Source organism: Hermetia illucens, chromosome 4 (genome assembly GCF_905115235.1).
Source record: "Hermetia illucens chromosome 4, iHerIll2.2.curated.20191125, whole genome shotgun sequence".
Taxonomy (NCBI): Eukaryota; Metazoa; Arthropoda; class Insecta; order Diptera; family Stratiomyidae; genus Hermetia; species Hermetia illucens.
This window is the reverse complement of record NC_051852.1, coordinates 104,291,906-104,309,159: the sequence shown is the minus strand read 5'-3', so window position 1 is coordinate 104,309,159 and position 17,254 is coordinate 104,291,906. Positions and strand designations below refer to the sequence as shown.

At 40.1% G+C, this 17,254-nt stretch overlaps 1 protein-coding gene across 1 annotated transcript in view; it reads left to right on the top strand.

Annotated features, from left to right (window-relative positions):
* The window catches only part of LOC119654472 (E3 ubiquitin-protein ligase SH3RF1), a 31,992-nt gene extending 14,738 nt beyond the window's left edge, over window positions 1-17,254 (top strand). The window contains exons 3-10 of the mRNA XM_038059890.1: window positions 9,411-9,645; window positions 9,714-9,828; window positions 9,883-10,618; window positions 10,703-10,818; window positions 10,881-11,452; window positions 11,509-11,646; window positions 11,719-11,979; window positions 16,197-17,254. Of these exons, the coding sequence (XP_037915818.1) occupies window positions 9,411-9,645; window positions 9,714-9,828; window positions 9,883-10,618; window positions 10,703-10,818; window positions 10,881-11,452; window positions 11,509-11,646; window positions 11,719-11,979; window positions 16,197-16,380 (2,357 nt within the window). The 3' untranslated portion in view covers window positions 16,381-17,254. The remainder of the gene's footprint in view (window positions 1-9,410; window positions 9,646-9,713; window positions 9,829-9,882; window positions 10,619-10,702; window positions 10,819-10,880; window positions 11,453-11,508; window positions 11,647-11,718; window positions 11,980-16,196) is intronic.

The following is a 17,254-nucleotide window of genomic DNA, read 5'->3' as shown; positions in this document are numbered from 1 at the left end:
CGAAATATGTTTGTAGCTATATCAATAATAGTCAACATCAGGGGGTGGTAAAGATTATTTGTTGATGTTTCATTTGCAGGACCTCTGTTAACTGCGGTTATTGCGGCATCCGTTCCCCAATTATATTTGTTGCTTGTTCACCTGATTGTCGGAGGGGATTCTAGGCAGTGTTGAGATTCGAGCTTCGGAACACTTGCCAATCAAGTAATGATCCGAGTCTACATTGGCCTCCCCTGCTAACTGAGAAATCCGCAGCCTGGTAGTATTTATCCTGAATAATGGCACCGTCCCTATTTGACTGTTAAAATGTCCAAATATGATTTTGGGACTTGGGACAAGCTTCGAAGGATCGCTCTACTGCCTCGTAGAAGATATCCTTCTCTGGCTCTACAGTCTTCTCTGTGGGGTCATCAACGTTAATGACGTATATGTTTAGAAATTTGCCTCGCAAACGCAGAGTGCATAGCCTTTCATTTATGTTTTCAAAACCAATAACAGAAGGTTTCTTTTTTTGGCCGACTAAGAAACCAACTCCGAGCACAAGATTTATTGGAGGGCCGCTATAGTATGTGGTCTACTGGCTCCTCTTTGATCCCTGACCAACGCATGTAACGTTATTACTATACATTTTTAGGGACAGGATATAGGTTAACTACTGGGTGGTATTCAAACTCTGCAGGGAGTGCACGTTCCATGAGAAAATTCTCAAATTGTGCTTATTTCTCCTTAGACGCAGGAAACTCGTCTTCATCTTCTGTCTGCAGTTTTTCACTAAGAAAAAACTCCCACCGATCACCACGTCGGGATGGAGATAGGGTGGCTTAGTAGAGCTATTGGTGTTAGTTCAGCAGGCGTTTCTCAGGTTTATGCTCCATTGTGAGTACCAATCCAAATTTCGGCCTCGAACCTATACTAACGTACATATAAAGCGTACAACAAGCTTGTGCAGTATATAGTATATAATATATTCCGAACACGCGAAACCTGACCATCTATTCCTCCTATTACTAGGGTAGGAGTTATGTCATCTGGACTCGCAGGTTTGTACGTTGTCCGTAGAATAAGTTATTTAACTCATTCAAGTTACACTATTTTGCATGTCATATTCCAATTTCTGAATTGGGATACCAGGGCTAGAGTGCTGATGTAGTGTATATCAGCTCCCCACTTGAGGTCAAAGCGGTTTAGGTGAAGTTGACACTAGACATTCATACCACGGGATTCTTTTAAAGTAGGTGAACATAGTTCCTGCATACCAACCTTTAATAGTTCCATTGTACTGCCCCTGAAGATAGTCACAAACATGAATGTGGTCGAGATTGAAATTAGAATCACGAAATCGTGAAGCGCGGATATGAAGTCCGTTTAATTTTCTATCGCCTTATGTATCCGGTTGAAAGTCCGCTCACTAGGTAGCTAACCGGATGTCATAGATGGTAGAAGAATCCTACAGAAGATCCAGGTTCGATTTGAGTGTCTGGTATATTTTTGCTTCCAAATATAGATAATTGCTTAGAAACCGAAATTAATTCTCCACTTTATCGAAAAATAGTACATTTATTCACTTTTGCTCATCGAAATTACTTTCAGGTCAAGATTCAGTGGTGAATTATTATAACAAAAGTGAATACACATTTACAATGTAGAATTCCTTTAACAAAGCAATAGCATCGACACACATATATACTTCAAAACAATTACAAAACCTTCGTTAACTGTACATACCCTTTTTGAGTTAGTCTGCCAATATGTCGGTCCATTTTCGTATGACCCTATTCAATACCAATTCAGATTATTGATTTTGCTAGAAAAATAAAAGTCGTCCTTGTTTCCTCCTACGCTGGAAGTTCATGAGCTCAAGAGCAATTCAGGCTTATGGACTAGCATTCAAATAGATTTGCTGACTACCTATCACCTTCACCTCCTCATTTCTTTCAGAATATAATAGAAATAGCATAGAAGTAGCCGTGCATAACTATGTATGTAAAAGTAACAATGATTGCATCAAGTGTTTACACTATTTGCGCGTATATATTTTGAAAATATGAAAGAAGTATGTACAATTATCATTGAATTAGTACATAGTTGAGGCTCATTTGTGGATCGCCAATTAGCATTCATCAGCACGAAGTTTTTTCCAGTGAGAATATATATAACTTGAAACCAGGAAATATATAGTGTGTTAGAGTGTTTCATTTAAAGATCTTTCTGATAACGTCGCGTGCCTGCGATCTTACTTTCGTTTGCTATGTACAATGGTATGATTCATTCACTTTTTTTATAAGGAATAATAGCAATGGTCCAATTCCAAACTAGATCTTGAGGCAGGATAGGACTTTTCAGGAGCATAGGGAACAAGTAATGATACGCTATTAGGTGTATGTCGCCCGGAATTATCAGCCTGATTTGACTCAAGCACTCGTTTACTTCGGTAAGTTGACTAATATCCGACATTTAGTCTACGATGCAGACTTCTCTATTACCAGTAAGATTTTAACTTCGATATCCATTCCGACACCTTAGTTCTCCAAGCACTAATCTCAACAATAAGGTTCGACTGCATGACTCCAGCTAGACTCAGTCAGGGGAAGAGGTAGAATTGCATTGAATGTGTGTTTAATTTCAATTCCCGAAAGTTCATTCAACACTTTTCCCATGATGAGGTCATGTCCTGTCTTTGGGTCCACTTGCTCTTTAAAGATCCAAGCATCTTGTTTGGCCCAAAATGAATAGTTTCCCGTCCGCCTACCCATAGATATTTTTGGAAGTTTTAGTTCTATCTGGGGTAAATGGGGGAGAAATGCCGCTCCCTTTTCGGCATCGTTTCTTGCTCAGTTGTGGTTTGCTGATTTGGCGGCGATTCGCATTGAGCAGGTTTCTTCATCTTCATCTTCTAGCTTTCTACAGGAAAAAAACTATTATGTAGTCGTCGATAAGCCTCTTAAATACCTTTGTATCTCCTGTTCGCGTTGATCCTTGAGGGCTTCATGTGGCGATCGCCTTGTTCTGGCTTATTGCTGTTTAGGTCTATATATCTGTCAACCTGCGATTGTATTCTCAACTTCCACTTTGCTTGGATCAGTTAGCTGCTGTGAGGTGTACTATTTTTTGGCAGTTTGGAAACACATGGGCGTGGTTAGTGAGTTGAGTAGTCTCGGTCATTATTTTGGGAATGTTAAATTGTAGATGAAGTTTGAAAGATATTATCATATTTTGCAGAAACAGCGTGATGAATTTGTTGTTTCGGCTCCGATTTCTGCTTAATTCCAGTATAGACTGAGCAACCTCTCTGTTAGATGTGTGCGATCAACCACAATTGTTACAGTTTTTAGTGTCAATTTCCTCTTCATTTGTCTTACATTAAACTGTAGCGTATAGATCCGCACAAATGCTGCAAACTTAGATAGCGTAGACAGCAGTACGATTTTGTGTAACCAACTTTTACACGGCTACGACGAATCTCCGGCGAAGTATCAAATACTGGGTGGGCTTTGGTCGTTGTATTTTCCTTTTTGATGATTGTGTGATGTTCAAGGTAATACAGATAGATTTCTACCTCACTCTACAGTAGGTTACTGTCCTTATCAAGCTGGTTTTCAAACTGGCTTAAAGGTATTAATGCCCTGTTCCGTGAGTTCCCCAATGGAGGAATACTAGGATCATATTTGAATGATAATGCTGCTCTGATAAATATTTTCGCATTCACTAGCAGACGGCATAACCTCTGAAACATCTTCCTAGTCCTAAGCGTTTAAGCGCGGCGTGGAAATCTAGTCTAGATATATTCGATGCGAGGGACGGCTTCTCTTCAATAGCCACTTTTCGATGTATGACTCAGCCCAAATTTATTCTAACAGTTAGTAAGGGGTTTCTCTATGATTTACGAGATACAATCGGAACTTCAACTGGTGTTGTTCCAATAGTGCTTGCAAAAATCTTTCGCTCGAAACATCTCATCATAGGTTCAAAGCTCTTACTGTACAAGACCATCATGCCAGTCCTTATGTATTCCTCGGAGACCTGGGTTCTTAGCAAGATAAATTACAAACTCTTGGCCGCGTTCGATAAAAGAATCTTCCGTAGAATTTTTGGCCCCCTACATGAGGATGGACGATTCCGTTGCCTACATAACAACGAAATCTATGAACGATACCATGACCGTCAGGTTGTGGATAAAATCCGGCTCAATAGGTTACGGTGGGCGGGTCACTTAATCTGTATGGATGAGTATGATCCAGCCGGGAAAGTCGATAAGGAAAATATCTATGGTGGAAAAAAAGAGCTGACAGATCCTGCCTGAATGCCGTATAGTTTCTAGGGGTATCGATTTGGTGGACCCCTAAGCAAAACCGGGATGTCTGGAGTTCGTTACTAAGGTATAAGGTTACAAGTTGTTGCGCCGTTGATGATGATGATGTTCTAAGTATAATAGAACGATACATGTATGAGATTGCCTTTGCTGGCTGGAAATAATGGTTAATATCTTCTGGAAATGGAGGAAAATGTGGCGATCCTTACGGTATCTTTGCTTGATTTACGAATTTGTAATGAGGACGGGATACATAGTATATTAATATGTTGTGGACATCAATGATTCTACAATATAATCGATGTATGCCATTACAATCCTTGCAATAAGCAATGGAAAATAGGTAGTCTACCAAAAATGATGGAAGGGGTAACTGACAATAGAAACTACTTTCAATAATTTCATTATTAGTTTTATATGATAAATGAACCTTTTGAAAGAAGTTATTAATAATTATTAGTTATTTACGCAATTAACTCTTTGCGAATGAGAAATCAATAACAAATTTATGGATAAAAATAGGCTCGTAATCCTCTATACCAAATTGAGTCACACTAATCATATCAAATCGATATCGCTATCCTATCCTTAATACCACAGGTCACTGAGAATCCAATTTGACAAACATTTGAATTAACTACAATTCCAAAATATATCCCTTATCAAATTATCGATTTATCATTTTATTAGCGAAGGTCATTTGATCGTTTACTTAGCAAATCAATTTTCCGAGAAAGATAAAGCTTATCAGTAGAAAGATAGTGCATATTCGTATAATAAAAATCGCTTAATCAACGACCTAGTTCATTGTTACGATTTAAACTGAACTTGTGAATAAAACGATGAAAGATGTGATTACTAAGCGAACGTTTGAGGGTAGTTTTTGTAGGATGATGTTTGATTTAATCTACACATAGTAGCATACTTCCAAAGTAATCATTTGGACCCTTGAATCTACTTCCTCAACTTCTGTCTAGTAATTATTTCAGAAAATTTGCACGCCTTCTATCGTCTTCTATCCTATTCCTCATAAAACATGGCAAAATATTATGTTCCTTAAAATTTTCATAGAATTTATGGAATGCTCGTAAACCGGCAAGATAAACCTGATAACAGTTTTTATTTCATAAAAGTATAGAGGCAACGTGAATCAAATAATGAGTAGTGCATGTAGCTTGAATTACTAGGTGTATCGAAAGCTGTGTCTAAGTTAGTATCAATTAAGTTCTCGTATGTTAATGTAAATTACGGGGACAGTGACCGTTCAAATGAGAACTTCGGACATCAGAAAACGGCAAAATTAAGAAGGTGCTATAAAATAGGCATGTAAATTTGAGCATGCATACAAAATAACATCTGAATTGTTGTAACAAATTTGGAAGCAATTGATTGATATCAAAGCGAACTGTTGAAATTATAACTCAAGATGCTAGAACTGAAGTCTACATATGTTCTTATTCCAAATAGATTTATTGGCATTAGATTCTTTTGGTGCTGGCAATGAATGATGACATCTGCATCGACGTCAATATTCGATCGATTGTTGAGCAAACAAGCAATGTTTTCTTATTCTCATTCAAGAACCTAAAAACTGCGAACAATAGGTTTTTCGCTCCTCTTTTAAATTTTTATATTTCTAAGGTGTATTTCGTCGAAAAATGGCTAAATATAAATTATTGTGCTATTTATTTTCTAAAATGCACTAATGTAAGTCATGAATTGAACTATGTCTCATAAAAATAAATTAAATTAATTAAAGGAGTTTACGGTTAACCTGAAGCACAAGCAAGCAATTAATATCTTGAAACATCTAGTCGTCAAGCGAATTTTAGATTTGGTGAGGGAGGACACCCAGTTCAAAATCCGGAAGCTCCACAAAAGTGGCATCACCTTGAATGTAATATCACCTCACCATTATCGAAGAAGATCCAAACATCATCGCATCATTACCCAGTCGAGGAGCGAATATTATTATCGCTCCCATGATAAGTAGTTTTTTGTAATGTCCACGCTGTCTTAATATAAGACATTGATTTTTTTTTCTTTTCACTTGTTGACCTGTTGCTCGCCTACAACCGAAAAATTCTGTCTCAACTCACGTTTTCCAGCAGCTTCCATGAGCAAAGCCGAGTCATGGTGGTTCGCGTTTCATCGTAGTGTTTCCTTTATCGGCGGCATTATTTACACTTCAGTCAGAGTAATTCAGCTCTCCACATACGATTGAATAGCAATTATTAAGCTTTTGTTTGCGAAACAAAACCTTATTAAAATCGGTTCAATGTTTGCTTGTCTGTCACATGCACTTTTCTCAAAAACGGCTAAACCAATTTACACGAAATTTAGTGGCGAAAGTGAGAACTGTCACCACTTACAAAGCATTATTGTGTGATGATAACGAAATTGAAGCATAGTCTCATTCAAGAAACAATACGAAAAAAACTAGGGGGAGATCCTATATTTTACAAAATAGTAAACAGGAAACATACTTAGATTTGTGTGTTCTAGGGAGTCCATGCAGTCTCATCGGTATTATCGCTTTTCTCCCTACTTCCTTTTTCATAAGGCCAATTAATAAGCATAGAGCATCGGAACAAACACAATTATTTATCACACAACTAGAATTCGAAACCGAGACAAAAGATCGGAAAATTGACTCTCAAGCATCTGTGTCGTCGCACCTTGGCTCTGTAAAAATTGTTGCCAATCCTGTGGTTATTCTGCAGAAACTCCCAATGTTCATCTGTCTGCCTGTTTATCACACGCACACGAAAAGGTAGGAACTATGTACGCCCACACATGCGGTGAGTTACGTTGAGTTTAAAGGGGAACTCCCATACAAGGAAGGATAAACTACACCCGAACAAATAGTATTTACTAGTAAACCGTTGCTGCTCTGTTGAGGCTGTGATTCCTCCCCTGGGCTGCTGGATTTAGAATTCACTCAAAGTATTCCCTGCTTGTCATAAAAGGCGACTAAACAGGAAAGAAAGATTCCTTTATGCTTTGGAAACGATTAACATGCCTCGGAGACTGATCTGTCAGCTAGAATCTTTTGCTTTCAATAACGGTTTATGATCGGATTCCGTAATGGTTGATTCAGCGGTGGCCTTTCTGATTTTAAGTGAGGTAAGGTGAGGACTTTGGGGAGCACTCGTCTCCCTCTTGCAGCACTGTGCTATTGTGCTCTAATAAGCCTGCCGGAAGTAAGCGTGAATGTGGCGTCGAATTAATTATTGATATACAGAGCGCTACTGCTAGCTTCCGGGTCAGAATTAGGAACATCTCCATAGTACAGAGACCCGCTGCAAAAGGGAAAGAGGCCTTCTATAAGCAACTCAATATAGTCCACGAGAGACTTCCTAAACGTGACGTTGCAATCATTGTTGGTGATCTGAGTGCCAAGTCGGTCGCTGATAACCTCCTAATTGGAATAGGGTAATCGGGAGCTTAATAATAATGATGCAAAGTTTGTGGCTTTCTACAGCTTCCAGCGTCTCATTCTTGGTGATATGCCGCCGAGCAAAGAGTTTTGCCATAACTTCAGTTTGACTTGAAATGACCTGCAGTGTATATCTATTCAGTTAGACCACATCCCGATTGACAGTAGATTTAGAAGTTGTCTTCTGGCTGTACGAAACAAGAGATGCGCGGACATCAACCTCACGTGACTTCACCGCGGATAGCGACCGAATCTTCTTGCAGGAATGTGAAGCCTCCATACACGAATGGCAATACGGTTCGCTTTAGAGGCCCCTCTGTCGTTTCGCAGCGGGAAAATTATCTTTCTGCCCGGACAACAAACACCTTGAATAGCTCGCCGGATAATATTGACAGACTTTGGGCCGTCATCAAAACTGCTCTTTTCTCTGGCACAAGTGAAGTTGATGGCCACGTTCCATAGGGACACCATAAGATTTGGCTAATTGCTGAAATTTGGAGGCGATCGGGGAGGTTAAGAACTGAATGCATGTGTGGGCTCTGCGAGAAGGACAAACGTCTGCTTAGGCCCCGCAACTGCGTCAAATCTCGAGAAGCGTTTCGTAACGTGTGCCGTGACAAAAACCAATTTGCGCTGGTTAGGCAAGCAGAAGCTGCTACAAATAATAATGGCTTCGCTGCCATATACTGCATCGGAAAAGAAAGGTCATAAGTCTCTGTGAGCGATGTTATCGGTCGGATCCTAATCCACATTGACGAGTAGCTTTAGAGAGAAAGAACTATTTCACTGTCAATTGTAAAACATCTCGTGAACTTCCACCGCATATAGATAAAATGGCTCATCACCGTAATATGCGGATATGGCCTGCTCCTCCAAACAAAAGTGAAATAATTTAGGCCATTAATTCACTTAAGCGAGGCAAATCCACTGGGTTTCATGGTCTCTGTGCTTACCGAGTGAAGGATTCGTTCTTCCGCGTTGATTACATCAACACCCTGCGGATCGTTTTGGAGCAGTGTCCAGAGTTCATTGGATCACCTGCTTTGTATCGTTTTCGAGAGAATTTTCGACAGCGTAAACGGGGTTTGTATCCGGAAAAACTAATAGTTATTATCCGAGCAACATATGACGACGCAAAATGTCACGTGCTGCATCGAGGTAACATTTCGGAAGAGTATGAAGTGGAAAACGGAGTCCGACAGGGTTACATTCTGTCACCGATACCATTCCTTCTTATTTCAGTGACTTGCCTCCCTTGCCCGAATGTCGTGGAGGGCTTCAATCGATCATCACATCATTCCTCAACCATCTGGCGTCCATTGATGCCATTCGCTTGCTCTCTCATCACCTTGGCTGAAGGACTCTGAATTCCGAGATGGAGGCAAATAGAGTGGGAATGATTAAGATCAACAAAATCAAGGTTCTCAGACTAACGGTTCTCCCTTTTCCTGTCTGCATGGACGGATAACACAATCTCGAACGAAGAACTCTATTGGGGTTGGGATAATTTACAATGTATTTAAAATTGATCGCTCATCAAGACTTTTGCCCCTGAATTACTTGCCTTTTACACAAAATTGCGTTAACTAATAATAAAAAAAATACATAATCTAAAATTTGAAAAGACGCAAAATATAAACAAATTATTTCCTCTCATTTCAGGAATGAAAAATGCCACACAAAATCAGAATAACGCAACAAAAACTGCATGTCCAACTATAAATAGTAATGTTAATGCAATAGTAACTGGTATAAATAATTTTGAAATAAAGGAGAGCACAAAGTTGTCGACAAATGGCGTGCCACCAGGGCGATGCCAAAATGAACAACCCGGTGCAGGTGCCTGGTTTGTTCCACACGCATTTGCACTGTATGACTTTACGTCGAAAAAGACTGGGTAAGTTGTATAGATAGAGAGATTTAATTTTGTATGGAATATTTACTTCATGTTCTGTACTTTTACAGAGATCTTAATTTTAAAAAAGGTGATATTATTTTACTTAAACGAAAAATTGATGTGAATTGGTATGTTGGGGAAATAAATGGTCGGGAAGGTGCTATTCCCATGAACTATGTACAGGTAGTTTTTATTAATATTTCAAACTATTCAAATTTTACTTAATCATTTGGTTAGGTTATCGTCCCATTACCCGTCCCACAATGCATGGCCTTGTACGATTTTAAGATGGGGCCGAATGAAGAAGAAGGTTGCCTTACTTTCAAAAAGGGAACTATAATAAACGTTTTACGTCGAGTTGATCATAATTGGGCAGAAGGGTGCATTGGGTCGTGCATCGGCATTTTCCCAATTGCTTTCGTAGAGATGAATGCATTAGCGAAGCAATTAATGGAATCTTCATGTGGACCTGCTCTTACATCAGCCAGAATTCTCCCGCAAATTCCGCTTGAAAGTGCCACAAGTGATTCAAGTTCAATGGCTACGACTAGCCCAAATTCGACTTGTAGTAGCAACACAAGCACGAACTCGATACCAAGCAGTCCAACATCAAAACCCAATTCACCACAAAATAATCCTGCCACAAAACATGACATGAAAGAAAAACGACATTCACTCAACGCACTGACAGCAAACACAAATTTAAGTGTAGTTCAATCTAATCGCCATTCAGCTGAAATTCTAACGATACCTGAGCCAACCGAACAAAGTTCGCAACAAACGATTTCAACAGAAGTTCAATGTGCCAATAACTGCAGTCAATCTCAAGATGTATCTTCAACACAATCTACTGCTCGTGCCAATGTACTTAAGTCAAATATGCACCACAATCAACCGAGCCTGCCATGGGCATATGTTGCATTATACCCTTATAAGCCACGAAAGAGTGATGAATTGGAATTGAAAAAAGGATGTGAGTAGAGTTTCTATGATTTTTTATTACAATACAAATTTCGTTTATATGATTTAAATTATGTCATTTATAATTCTCCTTTAGGCGTTTATTTCGTGACTGAACGCTGTTTAGATGGTTGGTACAAAGGGAAAAATTGGGCCGAAAAGTGTGGTGTGTTTCCTGGAAACTATGTTACTCCACTACGATATAGAGATCAGGTACACTTCAAATATCAAATCAACGTATTTGTAACTTATGAACCATATCTGAATATTTTTAGCAACAACTCATCCATCAACGGAAAACAACACAAAATCCATTACATTCCCCTCAAACAACACCTCCTCCGCTACAACAACTAAGTGCGCATGATCATCCAAACAATCAAGGAACTCAGACAGGGTTCCCACCCCCAGAGCTACCGCCACGAAGCAATACAAATACGTCTGCGTCCTCGGAGTGGGCTAAAGCTCATTTCCAAGCATTTCTTAGTAAAAGATTTACAACGGGCCCCTCTCAAGCTAATAATGAAACCAAATCGACGAACACAACGCCAAAACACGAAAGTAGTTGCCCCAATTCGGCTGTTAAACATTCACAATCTTCACCGCAAACGAATGTCTCCCAGCAAAACCCCACGAAAGACAAAGAAAAACGAGAACAAAATCCGTCTACCGCACTAAATTTAATGAAGCGCTTGACAAATATCAAACGATCAAAGTCTCCACCAAATTCGAATGTGAATCAGTGCACTTATTCAATGGATAATCCGGTATTTGAAGATACCTCAACTAATCAACCATTGATGCAGCCAAAACATAGCCATTCGATGTCTCATCATATACACGTTCGGTATGGACTATCGTCAGTTGTGTTTACACAATTTTATATTAAACGTTCTCCTTCAGGTCGGGTTCATGTCCAAGTCAACTGCTTCAAAGTCTCCCTTTGGAGGTAGAAAGTGCACCAAATTCGTCAAGTAATTCCAAGGCATTGTTTGGGTCGCAGCGAATTAAAGGCCATAAAGAAAGAGCACCCCTACAGAGGTAAGTTAGGAAACAATAGAATATAAAATACATACATGTAGAAGTAAAAACCGTTATATATGCCACTTTCAGTATGCGACAAATCAGTGATACAAATAATTCTCGAGGACATAAGGATAAAGATAATCACTCATTGAATCCTATGAACAAGGGCAACCTAAATGTTCAACATAAGTCGATTATCCAAAGCCATCAAAAGTGTGCATCAGAAGTTGGCGCTCATGTAATTCATCATCGCAAGTCACAAAGTCTTGATGCGAATACAATTTCGTCACAAATAACTAATAGCTCTCTAAATGGCGGGAAATTACATGGGTCCCATTCAAGAGAAAGGTAAGAATATCTTATGATTTATCAATGATTTAATCAACGTTTTCTATGTTAAATACATAGAAATAAGTAATTATATGAATAATCACATTGACCCACATAGGTCAAATTCATTGAATTTTATTCGGTCCTCGGATTTGGGCCTCAAAGCCTTCCCTGCTTGGCGTAAGGAGCGACTAAAAAGCATAGAAATTTATGGGTTAGCAACTTGCAAATTTTGAAACTCTATTGCCTCTATTACCGAGTGTAAACAATGCCTCGGATAGGGACTGAACTCACATACGCACGCTCCTCGACAACGGTAGCAATCTTCAGAATGGCGGCGCTTTCTACAATTTGAGCGAGAATTCCAGCGACATAAATTGGATATTCTGGGGCTAAGCTAAGTAAGATGGTGGGACTCTGGAAAGTACTCCTCTCCCTCTCGCGACACTGTGCTTTCCACCATCATCATTATCAACGGCGCAACAACCGGTATCCGGTCTAGGCCTGCCTTAATAAGGAACGCCAGACATCCCGGTTTTGCGCCGAGGTCCACCAATTCGATATCCCTAAAAGCTGTCTGGCGTCCTGACCTGCCTCATCTTCTTTTTCTACCATAGACCTTATACCATACCCTTATAGACTTTCCGGGCTGGATCATCCTCATCCATACGGATTAAGTGACCCGCCCACCGTAACCTATTGAGCCGGATTTTATCCACAACTTGACGTTCGTAGTATCGCTCATAGATTTCGTCGTTATGTGGGCTACGGAATCGTCCATCCTCATGTAAGGGGCCAAAAATTCTTCGGAGGATTCTTCTCTCGAACGCGGCCAAGAATTCGCAATTCTTCTTGCTAACAACCCAAGTCTCCGAGGAATACATGAGGATTGGCAAGATCATTGTCTTGTACAGTAAGAGCTTTGACCCTATGGTGAGACGTTTAGAGCGGAACAGTTTTTGTAAGCTGAAATAGGCTCTGTTGTCTGACAAGAACCGCGCACGGATTTCATCATCGTAGCTGTTATCGGTTGTGATTTTCGACCCTAGATAGGAGAAATTATCAACGGCCTCAAGGTTGTATTTTCCTATCCTTATTCTTCCTGTTTGATCAGTGCGATTTGATGTTGGTTGGTTGGTTTTCGATGCTGACGTTGCCACCATATATTTTGTCTTGCCTTCATTGAGGTCCAGCCCAAGATCTCGCGCCGCCTGCTCGATCTGGATGAAGGCAGTTTGTACGTCTCGGGTGGTTCTTCCCATGATGTCGATATCGTCAGCATAGGCCAGTAGTTGGGTGGACTTAAAGAGGATCGTACCTCTTGCATTTACCTCAGCATCACGGATCACTTTCTCGAGGGCCAGGTTAAAGAGGACGCATGATCTCCTTGTAGACCGTGGTTGATGTCCAATGATCTTGAGAGCGATCCTGCTGCTTTTATCTAGCCTCGCACATTGGACATGGTCAGACTAGACAGTCTTATCAATTTCGTCGGTATACCGAATTCTCCCGTGGCCGTGTGCAGTTTTACCCTGGCTATGCTATCATAGACGGCGTTAAAGTGGAGGAAAGATGGTGCAACTGATGTCCATCGTTTGCCGCAGAGAGAAAATCTGATCTGTTGTTGATTTGCCTGGAGTGAAGCCTCTTTGGTATGGGCCAAAGATGTTCTGGGCGTATGAGACTGTCCGGTCTAGCAAGATAGCGGAGAATATCTTATAGATGGTACTCAGCAACGTGATACCTCTATAATTGCTGCACTGTGAGATATCTCCCTTTTTATGTATGAAGCAGACAATGCCTCGTTGCCAATCGTCAGGCATTGATTCGCTGTCCCAAACCTTGAGCACAAGTTGATGAACCACTTGGTGTAATTGGTCGCTTCCATATTTAACCAATCCATCCAATATTTCCATCGGCTCCTGGTGACTTATGATTTTTAAGCCGATGAATTGCACGGACTCTTTCTCCTATACTTGGGGGTGGCAGTATCTGTCCGTCGTCTTCAGTTGGCGGGACCTCCAACTCGCCGATGTTCTGGTTGTTCAGTAGCTCATCAAAGTATTCAACCCATCGTTCCAATATTCCCATTCCGTCGGAAATCAGATTTCCCTCTTTGTCTCGGCAGGATGAACATCGTGGTGTATAAGGCTTCATCCTGCTGACTTGTTGGTAAAACTACCGCGCCTGGTGCGGTTGCTCCCTGTACTTTTCGAATTCACAGAGCTGTTGGTTCTCCGAGGCTTCCTTTTTCCGTCTGTGAAGTCGCTTCTCCGCTCGCCGGAGTTCGTGATAAGTCTCCGCGCGTACCCGCGTCCTTTGAGAATGCAACATTACTCGGTATGCGGCATTCTTCCGTTCCGTTGCTAGCTACATTCATCATGAAACCAGCCGTTCCGACTCCTTTTGTGGCTGGGGCCAAGTGTGTTTGTGGCCGTATCAATGATAACGTTCTTTAGATGATTATTACGATCATTTGTTGATGCTTCATCTCTAGGTCCTCTGTTGACTGCGGTTATTGCGGCATCCATTTCCCTCTTATAGGTCTCGTGGAGGGCTGTGTTGTGGATGGCTTCAAGGTTAACTCTCACCTGATTGTCAGAGGGGATTCTGGATGGTGTTGTTATTCGAGCTCAGAGCAGCATGCCAACGAGATAGTGATCCGAGTCTATATTGGCCCCCCTATATGTTCCAACAGTCATCAAGGCTAAGAGGTGGCGGATTTGGTTAAACACGTGGTCAATATGGTTGAAAGTGGTCCCGTTTGGAGAGGCCCATATATGTTTGTGGACCGCTTTCCGTGCAAACCAGGTACTTCCAACAACCATTCCGAGTGACACTGCTAATTGAATAATCCGCAGTCCGTTATCATTTGTATTTTAGTGTAAGCTATGGGAGCCAGCGTATCGCCTGAATATGGGTTACGGAGTCCTACTTGGCTGTCACAATTCGCAAGTATGATTTTGATAACATATCTGGGATAGACTCCGAGGGTTCGTTCTACTGCCTCATAAAAGGTATCCTCCGACTCTGCAGTCACCTCTGTAGGACGTGAACATTAATGAGACTTATATTTCTAAATTTGTCAAGTAAGCGCAGAGTGCATAGCCGTTCGCTTATGTTTTCAAAGCCGATAGCAGTAGGTTTCATTTTTTGGCTGATTAAGAAACCTACTCCGAGCCCATGGTTTACTGGATGACCGCTATAATATATGGTGTAGCGGCTCTTCTCCTGAAAACCGGCCCCTGTCCAACGCATCTCATGTAACGCTGTTACATCAGCCCTATATTGGAACAGGGTATCGGCTAGCTGCTTGGCAGCTTCATCTCTGTACAGGTAGCGCACCTTCCATGAGAAAATGCGCAAATCGTTATTCCTTTGTCGTTGCCGGGTTCGTCGTTATGTTTTCCATCCAGTCCGAGGCTCCTGTTGTGGCTTCGTAACTTCGGCTTTCCGTGTAGGGTTGTCAGCCCTACCCAACCAACAACCTGGAGAATTGGTTGGTACAATTTGCCCCGTTTTTAGGCGCGGGAGACTCGCCTTCATCCTTCTCCGTCTGCAGCTTTTCGTTAAGAAAGAACTCCCAGCGGTCACCACATGGAGGTGGAGATAGGTTTTGGTAGTAAAGCAGTTGGTGTTGGTTCAGCAGGCGTTTCTTAGGTTTTATGCTCCATAGTAGGTACCAATCCACGTTTTGCCTTGGGACCTATACTATCCTTTCACCACTGAATGATCATTTAGTAATACTATAAAATGACTACATTAAAAGTTGAAATGTATTTAAATGGAAATGAGTTTTAAAATTTTGGGGAAAGGTCCAAGGTGGTTGAGGTGACTTTTAATATAAGCGAATATCTGGCTGAGAATCAGGAAATTGGAAGGAGTGTATTGAGAAGTTAAGGGTGCTAAGACGTAAGGCGCAACAATCCAATTGGATCACTTTCCTATAGACATTGTCGTTCGTTAAAAAGCAATCTTTTAGTTTTAAGCCTTTTTTTGGAATATTCTCATCTAGATATTGGCTTATAGCATGAATATATTTGAGGAAAATAATTACTATTTTAGAAAGCTTGTGTTAGAAGTTTATTTAAAATATGTCAGTTTGAAAATGTTCAAGTCATTTTTACATTCGATGATTATGACCTTCTTAACAGTGTATAAAATTAGTATCCCCGAAATTAAAAGAGTACAATGTATTTCGGAATAAGCTTGATCGATTTCCTATTTTCTTACAGTTCTAGCCGATTTAAATGTGTCGTTTCCTATCCACCCAATAGCAACGTTGAATTGGAATTGAATGTTGGCGATATCGTTTACGTGCACCGAAAATTAAAGGACGGCTGGTATAAGGGAACGCATGCGCGAACAAATAAAACCGGATTGTTCCCAGCATCCTTTGTAGAGCCTGATAATCTATAAAAAGACTACACAGATGAACAAGAATATATAAGGTGATCAGAAGAGCTTAGAATGATATTTATAAATAATGAACAAAATGTATTGACATTTGAAAAGTAAGTTATGTTTCAAAGAAAAGTCCGAGATTAAGTTGAATTCGCTCGTAATTTAGCAGATTGTCCATGGGCGAATTCAATGTAGAACATTTTTTTCTAATTAATAGTGTATTAAAAATCGGATGTTGAGAATCAGAGAGAGCCAAAATTATATTTCGCACACTTAGGCTAGTCTTCTCAAATACATATTGTATTCGTTAATTCATGCACTGTGGAATAATAGTTTGCTGCTGAAATTGATTTATAGGTAGAGGTAGAGAGAGAGAGTTCAAATAGGAAACTATTTCCAATTCAATTGGGCGTTGTTCAAAAAAGTTCGACTGTTGTTTCTTATCTGCTAGCAATGTTCAACTTTTGGCCATATATTTTAAGCAATAACCTGCTTAGCCATATAGACACGATCCTGCCGGCAAAATTGAAATGTAACTCGTTTAGTAACAGATTTATTTTCTTTTGTTTTTGAAAATGGATGCACTATATTTCATTTTTAGCTTGCGTCCAGTCTGTAACAATAAAAATTCCCAGCATTTACTTTTCGATAGATCAAGCCTAGATCCAAATTTTCCGGAGAAGAATGATTATAGCTTAATTGGAGTCGCTTATATCTCATTGAAACATGCATGCAGCTCTGATTAAATCACCATCATTTGACAAATAATGAAAAATACAATTTATGAATTAAATTCTTTTTTGAAGAAATATATTTAATAAAATCCTTTGGCAGTGATATTTGATTTTTCGGAGTTTTTCGAATATTAAAATTATTGTAGACTAGTTAA